The sequence below is a fragment of the Gopherus flavomarginatus genome, chromosome 12 (genome assembly GCF_025201925.1).
Source record: "Gopherus flavomarginatus isolate rGopFla2 chromosome 12, rGopFla2.mat.asm, whole genome shotgun sequence".
NCBI classification, from domain to species: domain Eukaryota; kingdom Metazoa; phylum Chordata; order Testudines; family Testudinidae; genus Gopherus; species Gopherus flavomarginatus.
In genome coordinates, this window is record NC_066628.1 from 26,960,086 (window position 1) to 26,983,650 (window position 23,565).

The 23,565-nt window shown below is 44.2% G+C and overlaps 1 protein-coding gene across 7 annotated transcripts in view; it reads left to right on the plus strand.

The window, feature by feature from the left end:
- Window positions 1-23,565, plus strand: part of MAP2K4 (mitogen-activated protein kinase kinase 4) — a 190,511-nt gene that overhangs the window by 161,530 nt on the left and 5,416 nt on the right. For all 7 annotated transcript variants that reach the window (XM_050919363.1, XM_050919367.1, XM_050919365.1 and 4 more), the window contains 2 exons: window positions 21,757-21,834; window positions 22,710-22,858. In XM_050919363.1, coding sequence (XP_050775320.1) covers window positions 21,757-21,834; window positions 22,710-22,858 — 227 coding nt within the window. The remainder of the gene's footprint in view (window positions 1-21,756; window positions 21,835-22,709; window positions 22,859-23,565) is intronic.

The window sequence follows — 23,565 nt, forward strand, 5'->3', positions numbered from 1 at the left end:
GAGCAGGGAGCAACTTGAGTTGATATTCTTCATGCACCTGATTTATAAGCAGAAGGATTGTGTATACTCTAAATCAGTCTACCTTGGGTGCTCCAATAGCCATTGTTTTAAAGAGTGTTTGCTTCTCACATGGGAATGTCTTCTCACGTATTGGAGCATGTGAGTGTCGAGATGCTCTGCTCTGCCAAGGACTCATCTCTGTGCAGAGGCCTGTTAATTAGTTATTGAGGTTTTTGGATGATCTCTGTTAATCAATTCCTTCTTCCCGTAATCGTTGTGTTCCAATATGCACCTTACTCCCACTCAGCTCCAGACTCCCTCTTCTTGTTTTCTCTTGCTTTGTCACACACTCTCCATCTCTCAGCTTCAGAATTCAGAGGTATAAAATGATTCAGTAAAAGAACTTACTTTTCTCATGACAGTTTCTGAAAGAAGAGACTGTTTTGTGTTTGTTTTTCTCCATTTTTTGGAAAAGGAATGAAGAATGATATTAGAAATTTTTGCCTTTCAGTTTAATTTCTTTCCCCAGTAAAATAATGGAACAAATATTAACAGACAAAAATCATTAAATGCACAGATAATAATGGAGCCATGAGCCGTAAGCAGCATGATTTTATGAAGAACTAATCTGGACAAACGTGATTGCCTCTTGACTGAATTACAAAAAAATGGATGATGGACTGGTGGGCAAACCACCAGAGTTAGATATTAGTAAAGCCTTTCACATGGTGCCTTGTGGACACTTAATTGAAAAATTCATTCAAATTGATTTAGATTGAAACAGTGTCATGTCATTGAAAGCTGTCTGGCAAATCATAAGCAAATAAATAGCAAAGTATTGAGGCTGGGAGAGTGTTCAGTAAGGCATTATGGTTAGTCCAATCTCATTTAATATATATAGCCACTATTATCTAGAAATGGAAGTTAAAACGTTAATGAACTTTGGCAGGAGTTAGTGAATTAGGTAGTGCTATGAACACTAGTTAGGACAGAAGAATAATACAAAGGCCCTAAGAGAGGCTACCAACATTGGAAATGCAGCTATCACATCTCAAACACAGAGCTGCTAGATATTGGGCTAAGCACCAGCAGTGCAAATTGCTATTTCCCCCTCTGTGCTCAAGGTTTGAACCAGTGTAGCTATGTTGCAGCTGCAGCTGGACTCTGGAAAATGGCCTATGCAGCTGCAGCACGTCAAGGTGACGGAAGGATCTGGAAGTGGCAATGGCTGAGACACACCCACACGTGACAATGGGCTGCAAATGAGAAATGAGTTAGTCATGGGATAAGGCAGCAAAAAATGTTTTCGAGCTACACAGGTGTCATATCATGGGCCAGGGTGATGGTCTCTTCACCCCGTATTAGAGGAACTCACACTGTGGTCCATGGGGCACTTGCCAGTGGCCTGTGGAGATCTGGCTGGTCACATGGTGCTGGCTTCTTCCCTTTTATGATTTCATAGCAATTAAAGCCGAAGGGGCCATTAGAGTGTCTATTCCGACCTCCTGTTTATCACAAGCCTTTACATTTCACCAAGATGGTTGGTTGGTAGTCCAGCGCTGACGTTGATGACAATATTGTCGCAGTTCTCATCTATGGCTACGCATATGACTTGAAGTCTGAATCCTGATGCACAGAATCAGCTGCACTGAGGACATGGGAAGTCTGTATTTATGTTGCTTGATGATGCAGGTCTGTGGCGCCTTTCACATGCAGCCTGGAGATGAATTTGTCAATCCTGCTCAAACCTGTTATATGCTGATCATGTCAGAGATCAGTGTGTCCTATTCTGAGCCATTTGCTCAAGTTCTTTAGGATTGATGACAGGTTACTGGAGACTGCTCTTCAGATTATCTTTGAAGCGCCTATATGGACAACCCTTCCTTCTTTTGCCCTGACTCAGCTCCCAACACAAGATCTGTTATGGGAGACAATGGTCTTCTATTCTGATGACATGTCCAGTCCACCTAAGTTGTGCTCTCAGTAACATTTCCTCACCACTGGTTGTGTTTGCTCTTTCAAGGACCTTAATATTGGTCATTCTGTCCTGCCAGCGAATGCTCATTATTGAGCTTAATGTGACATCTATAAAGAGTCCACATCTCAGATCCACACAGGAGAGGTGTTAGAAGCACTGCACTATAGATCTTCGATTTGGTGGAGAGACTAATGTTGTGTTGGTTAAGGACTTTTGTTCAGAGTTGGCCCGGGGCCTGGCTGGCTTTACTAATTCTGGAGGAAATTTCCTTATCAAGGAAACCAGCACTTGAGATAGTGCTGCCCAAAAACTTGAACTGATCCACATTTTTCAGCTGTGTGCCTTGGATGAAGATGGCTGGCGCTAATACATGGGAATGAGGTGCTGGTTGGAAGAAGACCTCTGTCTTCCTGAGACTGATGGTGAGGCCAAATAGCTGGGATGCTTCAGAAAAATCTATCAACAATGACCTGAAGGTCATCATGTCTATGAGCCATCAAGGCGCAGTCATCTGCAAAAAGTACCTCGGCGAGAAGTCTCTCCAGCATCTTTGAAGTCTTGTGGCATTTCTTCTTCCTCCCAGATGCTATTTAAGATGTCATGAAATACCTGGATGGCCTTGGGGCCTGATACTTTGTACAGTTCTGCTGGAATATCATCCTTTCCAGCAGCTTTGCCAGAGTTCAGTTGTTTGATTGCTTTCATAACTTCCTCAACTGATGGAAAGAGAATAGAGATCCTCTTTGATGAGTTTCTCAGGTGAATGATCAAGGACATGCAAATCAACTGTGGATGGTCTATTGAGTAGACTATTGAAGTGTTCAGCCCTTCTCTGTACCTTTCCCTCCCTGTCTTTGATGAGAGTTGTGCCATCTGCTGACTTCAAGGGGGCTGTGCCAGATGTAGATGATCAGTAGACTGCTTTGAGAGAGTAAAAGAACATCTTTGCATTGTTTGGATCTGCATAATGCTGAACTTCGGCAACTTTCCTCTCCCACCACTCATCCTGCATTCTCCTCAGTTAAGACTGAGCCTTGCTGTGTAGGTCCTTAAACCTGTCTTTCTTAGATGGAAATTTATATGGTGAGATATGCCTATAGGATCCCAGCAGATGAACCATGTTCCATGCTGCAGAGGAAGGCAAAACACTCCCAAGGTCACAGCCAATCTGACTGGGGGAAAATTATTTCCTGACCCCAAATCTGCTGGTCAGTATGATCCTGAATATGTGAACAAGACCCACCAGCCAGGCATGTAAAAATGAAGATTCTTCTTCAAGTGTTGGTCTCTATGTGTATTCCACACATGAATATGCATGCGCACTATATGCCAGAGTCCAGAGATTTCTAGCAAATAGTATCCACTGGTCTGCAAATGCGCAGTTTATTCTCTTCATGCTCTGAACTGAGGATATAAAGGTTGGTGTGGACCAACGCCTCTCCAGTTCCTTCTTACCAATGCACAGCCTTGTGTGTCCATAGCTCCCTCAACTTAAACCATAAAAATATATTTTAAACGGTTCTTAGTATTGAGAGTTTTTTAGTGTGTAGCATAGTTAGTATAGCTGAGTTAGTTTTTCACTGCCTTGGGGAGTTTTTTCCCCACAGACAAGTACTATCCTCAGAATCCCAGGGTTGAAGAACTGCATACCCTGTCTCCGCTTCTTTTCAGTGAGCGACAAACACCAGTGCTACCTTTACTGCCTTGGTGAGGCTCATTTCTTACTAATTGCAGTGTCTGTCGCTCCTTCCCTCCTTGAACCCATGAGGATTGAGAGCTCTGCTAAGAGAACATCTCATGGAGAAGGCCATGAGACCCCACTCAGAGCTGGGCCAGAGAGACCATCATGTACACCAAGCTAAGCCCTCTGAGCACAAGCTTAGGAGCTGAGTCTACAACTCTAAGCCTAACAAATCCCTTCTCAGGGCTTCTTATGAGGGTAAGGGACACACTCACAAGCACAAGGACAGATCCTCTCCAAATTCTGCTCCCAGAAGAAAGGATCCCTCCCTGACTCTGTCCATGTCAGGTGAGTCCTTGCACTAAGAACTTAAGACATACTTAAACTTCCTTATAGAATCATAGAAGATTAGGCTTGGAAGAGACCTCAGGAGGTCATCTAGTCCAATCCCCTGCTCAAAGCAGGACCAACCCCAACTTAATCATTCCAGCCAGGGCTTTGTCAAGTCAGGCCTTAAAAACCTCTAAGAATGAAGATTCCACCACTTCCCTAGGTAACCCATTCCAGTACTTCACCACCCTCCTAGTGAAATAGTGTTTCCTAATATCCAACCTAAACCTCCCCCACTGCAACTTGAGACCATTGCTTCTTCTGTCATCTGCCACCATTGAGAACAACCTATCTTCATCCTCTTTCGAACCTCCCTTCAGGGAGTTGAAGGCTGCTATCAAATCCCCCTCACTCTTCTCTTCTGCAGACTTAATAAGCCCAGTTCCCTCAGCCTCTCCTCATAAGTCATGTGCCCCAGCCCCCTAATAATTTTCATTGCTCTCCGCTGGACTCTCTCCAATTTGTCCACATCTTTTCTATAGTGGGGAGCCCAAAACTGGATGCAGTACTCCAGATTTGGCCTCACCATTGCCGAATAGAGGGAAATAATCACTTCCCTTGATCTGCTGGCAGCACTCCTACTAATTCAGCCCAATATGTCTTTAGCCTTCTTGACAAGAAGGGCACACTGTTGACTCATATCCAGCTTCTCATCCACCGTAATCCCCAGGTCCTTTTTTGCAGAACTACTGCTTAGCCAGTCGGTCCCTAGCCTGTAGCAGTGCATGGGTTTCTTCCATTCTAAGTGCAGGACTCTGCACTTGTCCTTGTTGAACCTTATCAGATTTTTTTGGGCCCAATCCTCCAATTTGTCTAGATCACTCTGGACCCTATCCCTACCCTCCAGCATATCTACCTCTCCCCCCAGCTTAGTGTCATGCGCAAACTTGCTGAGGTTGCAGTCCATCCCATCATCCAAATCATTAATGAAGGTGTTGAACAAAACCAGCCCCAGGACCGATCCCTGGGGCACTTCGCTTGATACCAGCTACCAGCTAGACATCAAGTCATTGATCCTACCCGATGAGCCCAACAATCTTGCCAGCTTTCTAGCCACCTAATAGTCCATTCATCCAGTCCATGCTTTTTTTAACTTGCTGGCAAGAATACTATGGGAGACTTGCTAAAGTCAATGTATATCACATCTTTCCCCATATCCACAGAGCCAGTTATCTCATCATAGAAGGCAATCAGGTTGGTCAGGCATGACTTGCCTTTGGTGAATCCATGTTGACTGTTCCTGATTACCTTCCTCTCCTCCATGTGCTTCAAAATGGATTCCTTGAGGCTGTGCTCCATGATTTTTCCAGGAACTGAGGTGATGCTGTAGTTCCCCAGATTCTTCTTCTTCTTCCCTTTTTTAAAGATGAGCACTATATTTGCCTTTTTTCAATCGTCCAGGACTTTCCCCGATTGCCACTTTTTTTCAAAGATAATGGCCAGTGGCTCTGCAATCACATCACCAACTCACTCAGCACCCTCAGATGCATTGCATCCAGTCCCATGGAATTGTGCATGTCTAGCTTTTCTAAATAGTCCTTAACCTGTTCTTTCACCACTGAGGGCCGCTCACCTCCTCCCCATACTATGCTGCCCAGTACAGCAGTCTGGGAGCTGACTTTGTCTGTGAAGACCCAGGCAAAAAAGCATTGAGTCCTTCAGCTTTTTCCACATCATCTGTCACTAGGTTGCTTCCTCCATTCAGTAAGGGTCCAACACTTTCCCTGATCACCTTCTTGTTGCTAAGATACCTGTAGAAACCCTTCTTGTTGCCCTTCCCATCCCTTGCTAGCTGCAACTCCAATTGTGCTTTGGCCTTCCTGATTACACCCCTGTTTGCTCGAGCAATATTTTTATACTCCTCCCTAGTTATCTGTCCAAGTTTCCACTTCTTGTAAGCTTTCTTTTTGTGTTTAAGCTCACGGAAGTTTTCTCTGTTAAACCAACTTGGTCACCTGCCATATTTGCTATTCTTCCTGCACATTGGGATGGTTTGTTCCTGCGTCCTGAATAAGGCTTCTTTAAAATATTCTTCAACATGAGTGTATACGGCAAAGGAGAAGGATCCATGAGTACCGACCTTGGTTCCAACTCATAAACCTAAGGATTGGTCCTCACCGGCACAGTCTACGAGCGCCAGGGTACGAGCTCCAGTCTACAAGCTCTAGGCTAATCTCCACATAGTCTATGAGCTCCATACTAGACTGCACTGTCCATTGTAACCTGGGAAGTGTCAGATCTTCCAGTCCCATTCACCAGTACACCACACACTCCAGAACAGTCCAAGACGTACAACTCCCTGGAGGAGATCTTCACCTCCCCTATACTCAAACTCCTCTCCAATCCAACCCTATTAAGGGACACTGAAACACTAGAAGAAGAATCTACTGGAAGAATACAGGGTTGTTCCCTTATTCCCTCCATAAGTAACTGGCAGCTCTGTTAGTTAGGGAACCTTCTCTCAGATGAATAGGAGGTCCCAGATAAACCATCACCTCCATATAGAGAGGCTAGTCTAGACAGAAGCTCTGGGTTCCATTCTCCATCCACCAATGGTACCTAGTGCCCTGGGATCTGACCCTGCATACTGGCATTATTGGGTCCCCTGGGATTCTTACACCAGACCCTCCAGATCCCTGTATTAACCCTATTTACCCTCTCCGGCCGGCACCAACCAGCTCTGTCAGAGCACGTAGAAGAAGAACCTGTGCTGGATACAGCAGTCCTGATAGCTGTCTCATTCTTCTCTCCAGATGAGGCGGTTACTCCATCTTCACTATCTCTGCCTGATAATCACAGGCAATGTCAAGAGCGCCTCCACAGAGTAGCATCTGAAATTCAGATACAGTGTGAGGGGATCTAAGAGAGACAGCATAGGCTTCTGGGCATCTTGCAACCATTGGGTCCCAGTCAGGTGGCCCTTCCAGTTAAGAAGGCCATTATAGACCAGCCAGGGAGATTGGCATACTCCTGTTTTCTGCGCCTCAATCCCAACAAGGGCTGATAAATGTTACTTTGTTCCAGCCAAGGGAGTAGAGTTCCTGTTTTCACACCCACCACTCAACTCCCCACAGGTAAAGACAGCTCCTGAGAGATTCAGGCTGCAAGATCCCTTCAGACAAGGGAACCAAATGCCTTGACCTCGTAGGAAGAAATGTTTTTTCTTCATCAAGTCTCCAGTTTAGAATTGCTAACTACAAGGCCCTGTTAGCAGACTATGATTTCATCAGCTATGCCAAATGTTGAAACTTCAAAGACAAAACTTGCTCAGCAGGACTGTGCTTGATTCATGGATGATGGCAAACTAGTAGTAAAAACCTCTCTTCAGGCTGCAGTCTCACAAGGAGGCCTTCCTCAGCAGGGAGACTCTTCTTCAGTGAGGAGCTGTAGCACATGTGCCACCTCAACATTAAGGAAAAGGGCTTTGCTCCCCATATTTCTTTGTTCCCAAGAAAAATGGAGAATGGAGACTAATTCTTGACCTATGCCAAATGAACGTCTTTATTTAAAAATCAAAATTCTGCATGGTCACTCTAGTATCAATAATCCCCTCTGGAAAAGGGCACATGGTTTGTAGCTCTCAATATTTGTCTCCCAGATGAAAAAGAAATTTCCTCTCTACTGCTCCAGAGCAGCCCTTCTGCTATCTTGGAAAGGCCATCTGAGGGTATTGACTTTTCTCCAATCCCACTGATACAAGTTCTACAAAAGATTTGCCACAACAAATTCTCATTCTTATCGTGCCCAACTCGCCCAGACAATTTTGATTTTCAGATCTGCTGCAGATGTCATCCTGAAGCAGTGAGAGATAAAAAAGCACCTTTTAAAATGTGGAAGTCAAATCCTAGTGAGGTAAATAGAAAGGAGCATAAACACTGTCAAATTAAGTGTAAAAATGTAATAAGAAAAGTCAAAAAGGAGTTTGAAGAACAGCTAGTCAAAAACTCAAAAGGTAATAACAAAATGTTTTTTAAGTACATCAGAAACAGGAAGCCTACTAAACAATCAGTGGGGCCCCTGGACGATCGAGGTACAAAAGGAGCACTTAAAGACGATAAAGCCATTGCAGAGAAACTAAATGAATTCTTTGCTTCAGTCTTGACGGTTGAGGATTTTAGGGAGATTCCCAAACCTGAGCCATCCTTTGTATGTGACAAATCTGAGGAATTGCCACAGATTGAAGTGTCATTAGAGGAGGTCTTGGAATTAATTGGTAAACGTAACAGTAACAAGTCACCGAGACCAGATGGCACTCACCCAAGAGTTCTGAAAGAACTCAAATGTGAAATTGCGAAACTATTAACTATGGTTTATAATCTGTCCTTTAAATCAGCTTCTGTACTCAATGACTGAAAGATAGCTAATGTAACACCAATATTTAAAAAGGGCTCTAGAGGTGATCCTGGCAATTACAGACCCAGTAAGTCTAACATCAGTACCGGGCAAATTAGTTGAAACAATACTTAAGAATAAAATTGTCATACACATAGAAGAACAAAAATTGTTGAGCAAAAGTCAGCATGGTTTCTGTAAAGAGAAATCATATCTTACTAATCTATTAGAGTTCTTTAAAAGGATCAGCAAACATGTGGACAAGGGGGATCCAGTGGACATAGTGTACTTAGATTTCCAGAAAGCCTTTGACAAGGTCCCTCACCAAAGGCTCTTACGCAAATTAAGTTGTCATGGGATAAGAGGGAAGATTCTTTCATGGATGGAGAACTGGTTAAAAAACAGGGAACAAAGGGTAAGAATAAATAGGAAAATTTGAGGGGTAACTAGTGGTGTTCCCCAAGGGTCAGTCCTAGGACCAATCCTATTCAACTTATCCATAAATGATCTGGAGAAAGGGGTAAACAGTGAGGTGGCAAAGTTTGCAGACAATACTAAACTGCTCAAGATAGTTAAGACCAAAGCAGACTGTGAAGAACTTCAAAAAGATCTCACAAAACTAAGTGATTGGGCAACAGCATGGCAAATGAAATTTAATGTGGATAAATGTAATATAATGCAAATTGGAAAAAATAACCCCAACTATACATACAATATGATGGGGGCTAATTTAGCTACAGCTAATAAAGAAAGAGATCTTGGAGTCGTTGTGGATAGACGTCCACGCAGTGTGCAGTGGCAGTCAAAAAAGTAAACAGGATGTTAGGAATCATTAAAAAAAGGGATAGAGAATAAGACGAAGAATATCTTATTGCCCTGTGCAGCAGTGCGAGGCTCACCCGCGTGGCGCCTCCTGCTGGTTGTCCAGGGAATTAGCTCTTCCAGCTGAGAGCCTCCTGGACCCCCAGTGCCCTTTTACGCTGGGGTTCTGCCCCCAGCAGTAACCCACAATCTGAGTCTCCCCACCCAGTGGAACCCCCAACCCTCATTCCCCACCTTGAATCAGTGGCTACTGCCAGTATCAATTTAGCCCCAGTTCACTGGGGCACACGGCAGTTTGTAAACCACTCATCATCAGTAAGGGGGGTTGGACCAGCTGCCTCTGCCTGTTCCTGGCTGCCCCTCTACAGCCCTAGTACCCTTTTGTGGGCCCTTAATTCGGCCTGCAGCCTGGTGCTTTGCTAGGCTGGAGCTCCCCCTGCCCTTCCCCAGCACTGCTCCACCCTAGGTACCCGCCTCAGCTTCCCAGGCAGTCAGGTCCTTCTCTTTCAATTAAGCTAGAGAGAGTGTTTGTTTCTGACCCACAGGCCTATTATAAGGGCAAGCTGGGCCCTGATTAAGCTGACCACAGCTGTGGCTGCTTACCCAATCAGCCTAGCTTTCCCTGCTGCAGCCCTCTCCAAGGCTGCTTTATTTCCTTCAGGCAGGAGCGGGGTGACCACCCCGCTACATCCTGATATAAATCCATGGTACGCTCACATCTTAAATACTGCATACAGATGTGGTCTCCTCATCTCAAAAAAGATATACTGGCATTAGAAAAGGTTCAGTGAAAGGCAACTAAAATGGTTAGGGGGTTGGAACTGATCCCATATGAGGAGAGATTAAAGAGGCTAGGACTTTTCAGCGTGGAAAAGAGGAGACTACAAGGGGATATGATAGAGGTATATAAAATCATGAGTGGTGTGGAGAAAGTGAATAAGGAAAAGTTATTTACTTGTTCCCATAATATAAGAGGTAGGGGCCACCAAATGAAATTAATGGGCAGCAGGTTTAAAACAAATAAAAGGAAATTCTTCACACAGCACACAGTCAACGTGTGGAACTCCTTGCCTGAGGAGGTTGTGAAGGCTGGGACTATAACAGGGTTTAAAAGAGGACTAGATACATTCATGGAGGTTAAGTCCATTAATGGCTATTAGCCAGGATGGGTAAGGAATGGCATGCCTAGCCTATGTTTGTTGGGGTGGAACTGCATGGCAGGAGAGAGATCATTTGATCATAACCTGTTAGGTTCACTCCCTCTGGGGCACCTGGCATTGGCCACTGTTGTCAGACAGGATACTGGGCTAGACGGAGCTTTGGTCTGACCCAGTATGGCCATTGTTATCATAGAATATCAGGGTTGGAAGGGATCTCAGGAGGTCATCTGGTCCAGCCCCCTGCTCAAAGCAGGACCAAACCCCAGACAGATTTTTGCCCCAGATCCCTAAATGGCCCCCTCAAGGATTGAGCTCACAATCCTGGATTTAGCAGGCCAATGCTCAAACCACTGAGCTATCCCTCCCCCATATGTTCTTATGTCTTCCCATCAGCATCTGACCATTTCTGGATCTATTGACTCAGGAGAATGGCATGACCAGACACCCCAATGCAGGCCCTCTTCATTTTACAGCCTGGTAATTGGATGAGGTGTCAGATCTAAAGCATTTGTATGTGGTGGATATTCAATCTATTCTCAATCAAACAGAAAGATTTCCACCAGAAAATTCTGTCTGACTAAATGGAAACATTTCTCCATCTGAATACAACAGAATCAGTTATCTCCACAACCTGCAGGAGTTCCTGGTGTTTTAGACTACCTCTACTCACTCTCAAGACATTGGATCTTTCCATTAGCTTGCTACAGGTCCATTTTGAACTAATCAATTCCTTTCATCACACAGTTGAGGGTTATACTGTTTTTACTCTTCCAACAAGAACCAAATTCCTAGAGGGGCTCATTAGAATTTCCCCTTCGATGGAGAAACCAACACCACAAGGGATCTTAATCTTGTTCTTTTAGTACTTACCAGACATCCCTTTGAACGGCTAGCCACCTGCTCCATGTCCTACCTCTCCATGAAGATTGCCTTCCTAGTCACCATCACATCAACCAGAAGGATGAGCGATCTGGGGGCTCTCATGGCAGATTTGCCTTATACTACGTTTCATAAGGAGATTTCCCTTCATCTCCAACTGAAATTCATTCCTGAGGTAATTTCTGAGTTTTACATGGATCAACCTATTCATTTACCAGTATTCTTTCCAAAACTTCATGCTTTTGATGACAAGAGAAAATGTCACATTCTCAATATCTGATGGACTTTGAAATTCTATCTGTAAAGAACTAAACCAATTAGGAAGATGCCTAGACTATGTCACTTTAGCAGAACAATCCAAAGAACAAGCCTTATCTCTTCGGAGACTCTCTAAGTGATCTCTAGCTGCATCATTCTTTGTTACCAACTGGCGCATATTCCTCTCCACAATGGCAAGAGCCCACTTCAGTGGAGCACAAGTAACTTCTGCAGCATGACTTTGAGATGTACCTTCGCTGGACATATGTAGGGTAGCTACATGAAGCTCTGCTCATACTTTGATGAAACTTTACACTGTATTCCAGATCTCTTTATAGCTGCAACTATGGGGACAGGAGTATTACAAATATCTGTACTATCTGCATCCTCGCACCCCTTTCTGTTTCACTATTGCTTACCAGTCACCCACATGTAGAATACATATAGGGACCACGCATCTTGAAGAACCTCCATTTCTTCTTCAAGAGCTGGTCCCTATCTGTATTCTACTACCCACTCTCTTCTGCTGTGGACCATGATTGCATTTGCAGTAAGAGAAGGAACTGGAGAAATGGCAGTCTGCACTGCCCCATATACCCTCGGGTTGGAGCACAAGGAGAACAACTTTGCATGCGCAGACCAATGGATGCTACTTACTATAAATCTCCATTCTCAGGCACATGTGCGCGTATGTACCCACATATGAATACACAGGGACTACACATCTTGAAGTATTTCCAGTGACAGGTAAGTAACCTCCATTTTTCTTTGCCACCTCACAGCACTGGTTCAGCCTGTCTGGCATCCTGTCTCCGTTTGTGGCCAATGCCTGATGCTTCTGAGAAAGGCATAGTGAGAGCACTGTAGGCAATGCTGTTCTCTCCACAGTCTATGAAGGAAGGGGATGAGTAGGAGGACTCATCGATATACAGATTCCAAGGCCAGAAGGCACCACCATGACTACACAGGCCATAGTATTTCTTCTAGAAGCTGGATTAAAGCATATCCTTTTTAATTTCAAGGTTGAATTTGTTGAAATTCTAGCAGTTTGATATTGTTATGCCTTGGTCGTCAAGACTGAAAAGCCCCGTTCTCAGATCTTTTTTCCATATGTCATTACCTATACACAGTGATCAAGTCACCTTTCAGTTTTCTCTTTGATATGCTGAATAAGTAGAGCTTTTTCTTAAGCCTCACATTGTAAGACTTACGTGTTTTCCAGCTCCTCGGTCTTTTTTGTGGCCATCCTTTGAATTCTCTGCAGTATTTCCATAACCTTTTTGAAGTGCAAACAGCAGAACTAAGCACAGTATTCTTGCAGTGGACTTTCCAATGCTGTGTACACAGTGAAGATTACTTCCCTATTTCTACTTAATATTCCAAGGATTGCGTTAGCCCTGTTTGACACAGTATTGCACTTAGAGCTAATGTTGAGGCAATTATCTGATTTCTGAGGCATGCTTTCCAAGACCGAATCAACCATCTTGTAGGAGCCAGCAAACAGAGCTGTAAACAGGGGAGTTTCAGTGGGAGTTCTGTTGGAGGAGCAGGTTTTTGTAGTTTGTGGATTGTATTGTGTAGTGTGTGTGTGTGTGTGTGTGTGTGGAGGCTGCTAGGGGCAGTGTGCTGGGAAAGCAGTGGAGCCCTGATTAGGGGACGGGGCTTACCTGATTAGGGGTCCTGTATAAGGAGCCAGCCAGTCAGGCAGCAGCACAAATAGCTGCAGCAGCACAGGAGCCAGCAACCAGAGCTGTAAACGGGAGTTTCAGTGGGAGTTTCCAGGGGGAGGTTGCAGGGGAGACTAAGACAGAGGAACCAACAAGCAAGTTAAGAGATAGATAGGGTGGTGGTCTGGTGCCTGCCGGGGGGCTTGTGTTGTGTTGACTACCAGGCGGCAGGTGGGAAGGCCATGACTGATACAGAGGCAGCAGTGAAAGACACAATGAGGATGACTGGATGTGGAAGCTGCGGCATGTACGTGATCCTGGAGGGGGCGCCTGAAAAGAGCTTTGTCTGCATGAAGTGCCGCCTGATAGAGCTGATGGAAGAGAAGATCCGAACACTGGAGATGCAGGTGCAAACTCTGGTTGAGTTCAGAAGGGGGTTTGAGCAGATGATGGAGCACAGACACGAAGGGGCTGAAGGGATAAGCTCAGACGTGCAGATGGAAGCAGGACCAAAGAATTCAGAGGAGAGACTGCTGGGGGAGGAAAGTGGACGGTGGAAGCATGTGACTAAGAGAACCAGGCAGAGGAAAAGATGGACCAGTGAAGGAGAAATAGAACTCAGGAACAGGTTTGCAGAGTTGGAAAATGAAGAAGGGGCACAGCAGGTGGTCGCTGAAGGAGAGAGGGCAAGGAAAAAGAGAAGAGCTGATAGTCCTGCAAGAGGAGGGGAGGAGTCAGTGGAGGCAACACTAAATATGAGCCCCAGGAGGATTGCAAGGGGGAATAGGAATCGAGAGGACTTGCAGCCGGTGGGTGCGGGAGATAGACCGGAGAAGCGCACTGTCACCAGGAAAAGGCAGGTCTACGTGATTGGAGACTCCTTACTGAGAAGAATAGACAGGCCTGTAACTAGAGCTGATCGGGAGAACAGAAGGTTGTGCTGTATGCCGGGTGCTAAGATACAGGATGTGGACCTGAGGCTGAAAAGGATACTAGCGGGAGCAGGGAAGAATCTGTTGATTGTCCTTCATGTGGGAATGAATGATATGGCTAGATACTCTCTGGAATGTGTCAAGGGAGACTATTCCAGACTGGGGAAGACGCTTAAGGAAATCAAGGCTCAGGTGATCTTCAATGGGATTCTGCCGGTTCCTAGAGAAAGGCGACAAAGGTGTGACAAGATTATGGCGATCAACAGATGGCTCAGGCAGTGGTGCGATAAGGAGGGCTTTGGGATGTACGGCCATTGGGAAGCATTTACGGACAGAAGACTGTTCTCTTGGGATGGACTTCACCTGAGCAAGGAGGGAAATAGACTTCTGGGATGGAGGCTCGCCGACCTGATTAAGAGAGCTTTAAACTAGAAATTTGGGGGAGATGGTTGGGAGATGTTCGGGAGATCTCCACACCGGAATTTAACCTTGAGTCGGAAGTAAACAAAGTAAGAGGGGATACAGCCATGGACAGAAGAATTGGCATAAGGAGAAAGGGTAGTGTAGATAACAGACTAACAGGTGATGTTGGTGGTAGAATGTCCGTGCCTAACAGGGTACAGAATGTGAGTGAAGCCAAACGGCAAAAATTAAGATGTCGGTACACTAATGCGAGGAGCCTAGGGAACAAAATGGAGGAACTAGAGCTACTGGTGCAGGAAGTGAAACCAGATATTATAGGGATAACAGAAACGTGGTGGAATAGTAGTCATGACTGGAGTACAGGTATTGAAGGCTATGTGCTGTTTAGGAAAGATAGAAATAAAGGCAAAGGTGGTGGAGTAGCATTGTACATCAATGAGGAGGTTAACTGTAAAGAAATAAGAAGTGATGGAATGGACAAGACAGAGTCTGTCTGGGCAAAAATCACACTGGGAAAGAAAGCTACTAGAGCCTCCCCTGAGATAGCGCTTGGGGTGTGCTACAGACCGCCGGGATCTGATTTGGATATGGATAGAGACCTCTTTAATGTTTTTAAGGAAGTAAACACTAATGGGAAATGTGTGATCATGGGAGACTTTAACTTCCCAGATGTAGACTGGAGGACAAGTGCTAGTGACAATAATAGGGCTCAGATTTTTCTAGATGTGATAGCTGATGGATTCCTTCACCAAGTAGTTGAAGAACCGACAAGAGGGGATGCCATTTTAGATTTGGTTTTGGTGAGCAGTGAGGACCTCATAGAAGAAATGGTTGTAGGGGACAACCTTGGTTTGAGTGATCATGAGCTAATTCAGTTCAAACTAGATGGAAGGATAAACAAAAATAGATCTGGGACTAGGGTTTTTGATTTCAAAAGGGCTAACTTTAAAGAATTAAGGAAATTAGTTAGGGAAGTGGATTAGACTGAAGAACTTGTGGATCTAAATGCGGAAGAGGCCTGGAATTACTTTAAGTCGCAGCTGCAGAAACTATCGGAAGCCTGCATCCCAAGAAAGGGGAAAAAAACCATAGGCAGGAGTTGTAGACCAAGCTGGATGAGCAAGCATCTCAGAGAGGTGATTAAGAAAAAGCAGAAAGCCTACAAGGAGTGGAAGAAGGGTGGGATTAGCAAGGAAAGCTATCTTAGTGAGGTCAGAACATGTACGGATAAAGTGAGAAAGGCTAAAAGCCAAGTAGAGTTGAACCTTGCAAAGGGAATTAAAACCAATAGAAAAAGGTTCTATAGCCATATAAATAAGAAGAAAACAAAGAAAGAAGAAGTGGGACCGCTACACACTGAGGATGGAAAGGAGGTTAAGGATAACCTAGGCATGGCCCAATATCTAAATAAGTACTTTGCCTCAGTCTTTAATAAGGCTTAGGGGTAATGGAAGGATGACAAACGGGAATGAGGATATGGAGGTGGATATTACCACATCTGAGGTAGAAGCCATACTTGAACAGCTTAATGGGACAAAATCGGAGGGCCCGGACAATCTTCATCCAAGAATATTAAAGGAACTGGCCCATGAAATTGCAAGCCCGTTAGCGAGAATTTTTAATGAATCGGTAAACTCAGGGGTTGTACCGTATGACTGGAGAATTGCTAACATAGTTCCTATCTTTAAGAAAGGGAGAAAGAGTGATCCGAGTAACTATAGGCCTGTTAGTTTGACATCTGTAGTATGTAAGGTCTTGGAAAAAATTTTGAAGGAGAAAGTAGTTAAGGACATTGACGTCAATGGTAATTGGGACAAAGTACAACATGGTTTTACTGAAGGTAGATCGTGCTAAACCAACCTGATCTCCTTCTTTGAGAAGGTGACAGACTATTTAGACAAAGGAAATGCGGTAGACCTAATTTACCTCAATTTCAGTAAGGCATTTGACACAGTTCCACATGCGGAATTATTAGTCAAATTGGGAAAGATGGGGATCAATATGAGAATTGAAAGGTGGATAAGGAACTGGTTAAAGGGGAGACTACAACGAGTCGTACTGAAGAGTGAACTGTCAGGCTGGAAGGAGGTTACTAGTGGAGTTCCTCAAGGATCGGTTCTGGGACCAATCTTATTTAACCTTTTTATTATCAACCTTGGCACAAAAAGCGGGAATGTGCTAATAAAGTTCGCGGATGACACGAAGCTGGGGGGTATTGCTAACATGGAGAAGGACCGGGATATCATACAGGAAGATCTGGACGACCTTATAAACTGGAGTAATAGTAAATTTAATAGTGAAAAGTGCAAGGTCATGCACTTAGGGATTAATAATAAGAACTTTAGATATAGATTGGGGACACATCAGTTGGAAGCAACAGAGGAGGAGAAGGACCTTGGGGTATTGGTAGATCACAGGATGACTATGAGCCGCCAATGTGATATGGCCATTAAAAAAGCTAATGCGGTTTTAGGATGCATTAGGCGAGATATTTCCAGCAAAGGTAAGGAGGTATTAGTACCGTTATATAAGGCGCTGGTGAGACCCCCACCTGGAATACTGTGTGCAGTTCTGGTCTCCCATGTTTAAGAAGGATGAATTCAAACTGGAACAGGTTCAGAGACGGGCTACTAGGATGATCCGAGGAATGGAAAACCAGTCATATGAAAGGAGACTCAAAGAGCTTGGGTTGTTTAGTCTAGCCAAAAGAAGGCTGAGGGGGGATATGCTTGCTCTTTATAAATATATCAGAGAAATTAATATTAGGGAGGGAGAGGAATTATTTAAGCTTAGTACCAATGTAGACACAAGAACTAATGGGTATAAACTGGACACTAGGAAAGTTTAGACTTGAAATTAGACGAAGGTTTCTAACCATTAGAGGAGTGAAGTTCTGGAACAGCCTTCCAAGGGGAGTAGTGGGGGCAAAAGACATATCTGGCTTTAAGATTAAGCTTGATAAGTTTATGGAAGGAATGGTATGATGGGAGAGCCTAATTTTGGCAATTGATCTTTGATTATCACCAGATAAGTATGCCTAGTGGTTGGTAATGGGATGTTGGATGGGATGGGATCTGAGTTACTGCAGCGAATTCTTTCCTGAGTGCTGGCTGATGAGTCTTGCCCACATGCTCAGGATTTAGCTGATCGCCATATTTGGTGTCGGGAAGGAATTTTCCTCCAGGGCAGATTGGCAGAGGCCCTGGAGGTTTTTCGCCTTCCCCTGCAGTGTGGGGCATGGGTCACTTGCTGGTGGATTCTCTGCAGCTTGAGGTCTTCAGACCACAATTTGAAGACTTCAGTAACTCAGGCATAGGTTAGGGGTTTGTTATAGAAGTGAATGGGTAGGGTTCTGTGCCTGCTTTGTGCAAGGGGTCGGACTAGATGATCACATTGGTCCCTTCTGACCCTAGAATCTGTGAATCTATGAATTCTTTGTGCTTGCTTTTGGTGGTATTAAAACTTTTTTTTTTTGGCATTGTAACCATTTAACCAAGTGATTTACATCACTCTGTAACAACATCCCATTCTGCTGCCCCACCAATCTTCATGTTCTCTGCAGACTTTACCTGCAAAGGTTTCATATCATCAGATTGCTGATAAAAAAACTAATATTGGACAAAGAACTGATCTCTGGGGGGGCCACATTCGAAACAGCACCCATTCATTGATATCTCCCCTTTAACTATGTCAAGTATAATTCCCAATTCTGGACCTTAGCATCCAAAATATGGGTACTAGAATGAATTCCCCTAAGCTTAATTACCAGCTTAGATCTGATAGGCTGCCACCAATCAGGAATTTTTAGGGCCTGATACCCTCTGGTCCCCCCAAAACCTTCCCAGGGGACCCCAAGACCCAGATCCCTTGAGTCTCACAACAAAGGGAAATAAACCGTTCCCTTCCCCCTCCCTTCTTCCTCCCAGCTCCATCCTGCCCTGAGAACACTAGGAGATCGCCTGATTCAACTTCTTGAATCACCACACCAAGAAGAGTGTTACCTTCCCCCTCACCCAGAGGCAATACAAGCTGCGTGAATATAACACAAAGAGAAAATTTATCCTTCCTTTCTCCCCACCAATTCCCTTGAACCTTAACTAGGAGAAAAAAATCAAACAGGTCTTAAAAAGCAAAACTTTTAATAAAAAAGAAAGAAAAAAGTAAAAGGTTTATCTCTGCACTTTAGATGGTAAACAGTTACAGGGTCTTTCAACTTATAAACAATAGAAAGAAACTTTCTCCAGCAGAAACACAATTTAAGCTACTTCCAGCAAGTACACATATGTAAATGAAAAAAGAAAACAAATTAAAAGACTATGACCGCCTTTTCTTACTCACAATTCTGAATAGATAAGAGACTGTAGCAGGGAGATTGGCAGAAACCTGGTTGCACCTCTAGTCCCGTACAGGACCCAGAGAGAACAAAGCCAAACCGAAAACCCACAAACAAAGGCTTCCCTCCACGAGATTTGAAAGTATTTTGTCTCCTGATTGGTCCTCTGGTCAGGTGTTTGCAGGTCACTGTTTGTTAACCCTTTATAGGTGAAAGAGACATTAACCCTTAGCTATCTGTTTATGACAAACTACATTCATAGAATATCAGGGTTGGAAGGGACCTCAGGAGGTCATCCAGTCCAACCCCCTGCTCAAAGCAGGACCAATCCCCAACTAAATCCTCAAATGGCCCCCTCAAGGATTGAACTCACAACCGTGGGTTTTTCTGAGATCTGTCAATGAGACAGCTGTTAATCCATTTTATGTCTGCCCTGTTAGATACATACAATGCAAGTTTTTAATCAAAATGTCATGTGGTACTAAGTCAAACGCCTTGGCAAAATCCAAATATACTGTATCAACACAGTTACCTTTTTCATCCAGACCTATAATCTTTATTATTTTTAACCTTCTGATTTCATTGATTCCTTTGGCTTCCCATATCAGCTGCCTACATTTTTAACTTGTAACTTATATTCATTGCCATTTACTTCCCCTTCTTTCTGTCCTTTATGTATTAGTTTTGTTATATTTTATCGCTGCTTCCACACTTCATTTTAACCAGCATAGCTCATTGCCCAGCATAACTTTTTTTTTATGTCTGTGTAATCATTACTTTTGGGGCATCCAGTAGGAGCACCTATCACAATGGGATCCTGGTCCATGATGGAGGCTCCTAGGTACTACGATAATACAAATAATAAGTCATAATAATAATGTCCTTGAAAAATAGCATGGTTTATATTTCTTGCTGCTAAATTACATTAAAATACAGGTTAAAAAGCACTCCTTGGTTGTCTAGCATTATTCTTCCCTGTTAATTTTAAATAAAAAAATTAAAAAATAAATAATAAATTATTGCTTTAGTTGTCAAAGGAATGTCATGCAATTTTGAATAGTGCATGTGATAATCTCATTATGAAAACGTGGTCCACACTTTGAAAACATGCACATCCAAGTCTGTGCAGTTGACGTATGACTCTCCTGGGAATATTGGGTTCAGTGCAGGGCAGCTTGTTACCAGAAAGACACTGACAAATAGATGGGAATTTAGAGGAGAACAGCAAAAACAATGAGGGAATTAGAAGGGCTGACTTGTTAGAAAGATAAAAAGAGCTTAATGTTGGTCCTTGACTGTTAAGAGGATGAAGAGGAATTTGGCTGCTGGGATGGGTTAATTCCTCTTGGCAAAGGCAGGATTGATCATGGCCCAGGATATTCTCTTCCTGCCTTTTTCTGTTCTCCATATGTTCACTGTTCCTGTTCACCTGGAACAGAATTTGGTAAAGAACCCAAACTAAACACAGATCTGAGCTCGCATTTCCAAATGAGTCACCTTCTCTGTAGGCCTTAGCAACAAGCTCAAAATGTCATCTCTTGCACCTCATTTTTTCAGTGCTTGGAATATAACATCTGCGAGCATTGGGATTGATATAGGTAGTTTTGGTAGTTTTTCACATTTACTTGGAAGTGCATTTTCTCTCTTCAGTGTGTGTTAGTGTATCAGGCATGATTTCTGATTTCCAAAAGGAATTTTAAAAATAACAATGAAAACACTTTCAAACTAACCTTCCACCTTGGTTCTCTGCCTGAACAATCTGATTAATTGGCAGTGGGGATCGACGCGTGACAGGCGTGGCATTTCACACAGTCTTCAACCAGCAAACTTGTGAGAGCTTAATCCCCTAAGCACCATGAAGCCAATGGAAAGTTTCTCAGTGACTGCATGGTCTTTGGAACAGGCCCTTGGTGCCAAGATATGCCTCTAACTACAAGGAGAGCTTTATAGGCCCCCTTCCACCACTGTGTACTGAGCTGTACACATCTCATTGGCTAACAGATTGATTTTATCCCCTTTCTCTGATGTTTCAGTTCTGTAACTGATAAATAAGCATTTGATTGCAATTTTGAACTCAATGTTGGCATGGGATTGGCTTCTAGCGTTACCCTTGTAATAAAATCTGTGAGAGAGCCTACTTCTTTGGCATTTTACTAGCTCAGTAAAAGAAAACACAGTCAGAGTTTTCTCACCAGGGTGGCCTGCAAAGGGGGAAGATGGGTTTGTGCCCATTTCTCTTCTCTGTGGTGTGTAATTCTACTGGAGTTTTACACATTTGGGTCCTGGCTACCCTGTTTTGGGATGTCAGCAGGTCTAATAGCATCATGATCTCCCAGGCACCTGAAAGTGAGTTCTGAACAACTGATAGCAGAGGGATATGTACTCAGACAATGTAAAAGCCTTTTTTTGGTTTGACTCTTTGTTAACAGCCATTTAACAGCCCAACAGACAGCTGAGAGGAAACAATTGTGCACAATGCGTGTTGCCTCCCCAACAGAGGGATGAGCAGGTGCTCATTTCAGTTCTCTCACTCTCCAAGGAGTCCTCCTGCAAACACAAGGAAGGCCAGACTTGATAGCGGGAAGAATTTCTGAGGTTACAAAAACTCAAATAGTAAAACAATAAAACCACTTAAAGGACATCTTTGTGCAAGCAAAGGGAGACCGAGCCTCATTGTATTTCCTTTGCAGGTAACCTTGGAGTCTAGTCTTCAGTGCAGTGGTCAGGACTATGTTCACTGAACTGTCCTTGCTGTGGGGCTGGATGTCTGCCTTAGAGAATTCTGCTGGGGGCACGTGGCGCTTTGTCCCTGGGTACCGAGATATCTTTTATGTTTGCAGAAGTGCACTCATTCCTTCCTGTGCTGCATACTGCTTGACTGTGGCTCCTCTTCTGTTTCAGCCTGAAAGGATAGACCCCAGTGCATCCAGGCAAGGCTATGATGTCCGCTCAGATGTTTGGAGCTTGGGAATTACGTTGGTATGTGAGTGCTTTAAACTATTCTGTGGGACAAGTCTTTCCTATTGGACAGCATTATCGGCTCGCTTTAGACAATATTAGTGTTGGCCAACTTTCTAAAGCAGGTGTGGCCAACCTGTGGCTCCGGAGCCACATACGGCTCTTCAGAAGTTAATAGGCAGCTCCCTATGTGAGCAGGGTCTGGGGGGGCCATGCCCCTTTGCACTCCGAGATGGAAATAGACACCTCTCAGAAGTTAAATAATTGGTTAATTCTCTGTACTGATCATGGCTTTCCTGAATCCTTAAAGTCTACACTTAGCTATGGAACAGGAATAACAACTTGCAGCATAAAGATAAGAGAGCATGAGGAAGGGCTTGGATCTTGAATGCTGTTTTCCCTTTGTGACATGCTAGAGGGTCATGACATCGGATCTGCCTGAATAACCCACATAGCAGCCCTGGCTTTGGGTGGACCTTCATTACTCAGAAAGTTTCAGCCAGTTCTTGATCCCACCTACTGGCCCCTCTCTGGTTAACCACATTACTGCAGGATCTGCATCAATGACCTTGGACAGCACTATTTCATTCCACAGGAGGGTGGAGCTGGTGACATAGGGAGTAAATAGTAAGAAGCAACCAGAACTTGCTGACCCTATCTGTAGAATGAGCTACTACTAACATGCTCTCTTCCCCTCCTCAGGCTGGGTGAAATGTCAGTGCAGCCAACTGTCTCTAGGACACTAAGAAGCCGGGGCTCATGTAAGGGAGGCTGTCTCACTCTCCCCCACCCTGTGTGTTCCTTGGGCATCGGGGGATGACATTTGCCTACCCTGTTTGAAGGAGCTCTTTGTGTTATTCATACTAACCCAGCCTGCGCTGTTGCTGTCTCTGCAGTATGAGCTGGCCACAGGGCGATTCCCCTATCCCAAATGGAACAGTGTATTTGATCAGCTGACACAAGTAGTAAAAGGAGACCCGCCACAGCTGAGTAACTCAGAGGAGAGGGAATTCTCCCCAAGTTTCATCAACTTTGTCAACTTGTGGTAAGTGTTTCCTGCTTTAAAGGTTTGGAACATGTGAATGTTTTGCAGCTGGCTGAAATCAAGCTCCCAGCATTTTTTTTCAAATTGATTTAACTTATATGGAGTATTTTAGGTCTTCAGAATTAGAGTGACTCCAGGAACTGTACAGTAAAACCAATGCGTAATATTGAATTAAGAACGAAAGATGAGCCAGTCTGATTATCCCTCCCCATGCCAAAGGAGGTGGCAGGTTAACACATGCAGCCCACGCTCTCCAAGCTTCATAAATCTCACTGCACCCGACATCCCCTCTTGTTTGGGTTGGACCCTCCACATGGTTACAACTGGCTACCTGCAGCGGAACACACAGCAGTGATAGGCAAGGGCTAGAGAAGCACAGCCCTGTGAGCAGGGGAGTGATTGCAGCCCCCCACAGCCTGTGTGTCATGCACTAGCTGTCTCTGTGTCCTTAACACAGGCATTTTGTTCTGCTCTGACCAGTGCTGGTCATCTGCTCTAGAGGGTCCAGGTGAGGATCCCAAGATCCCCCGTAAGTCCTGTTCTGTAAGCTGACATGGCAGACTGGAGCTCTGCTAGGGCTCCAGGTTCATAGCAAACCTCAGGCAACCCACAGGAAAATCCACTCTGACCTTGGCTACGCTGCATAAGGAGACACTGTCTGTATTGCTGCATTTACCACCTTAGGGCAAAGAAGAAATGTGCAGGGG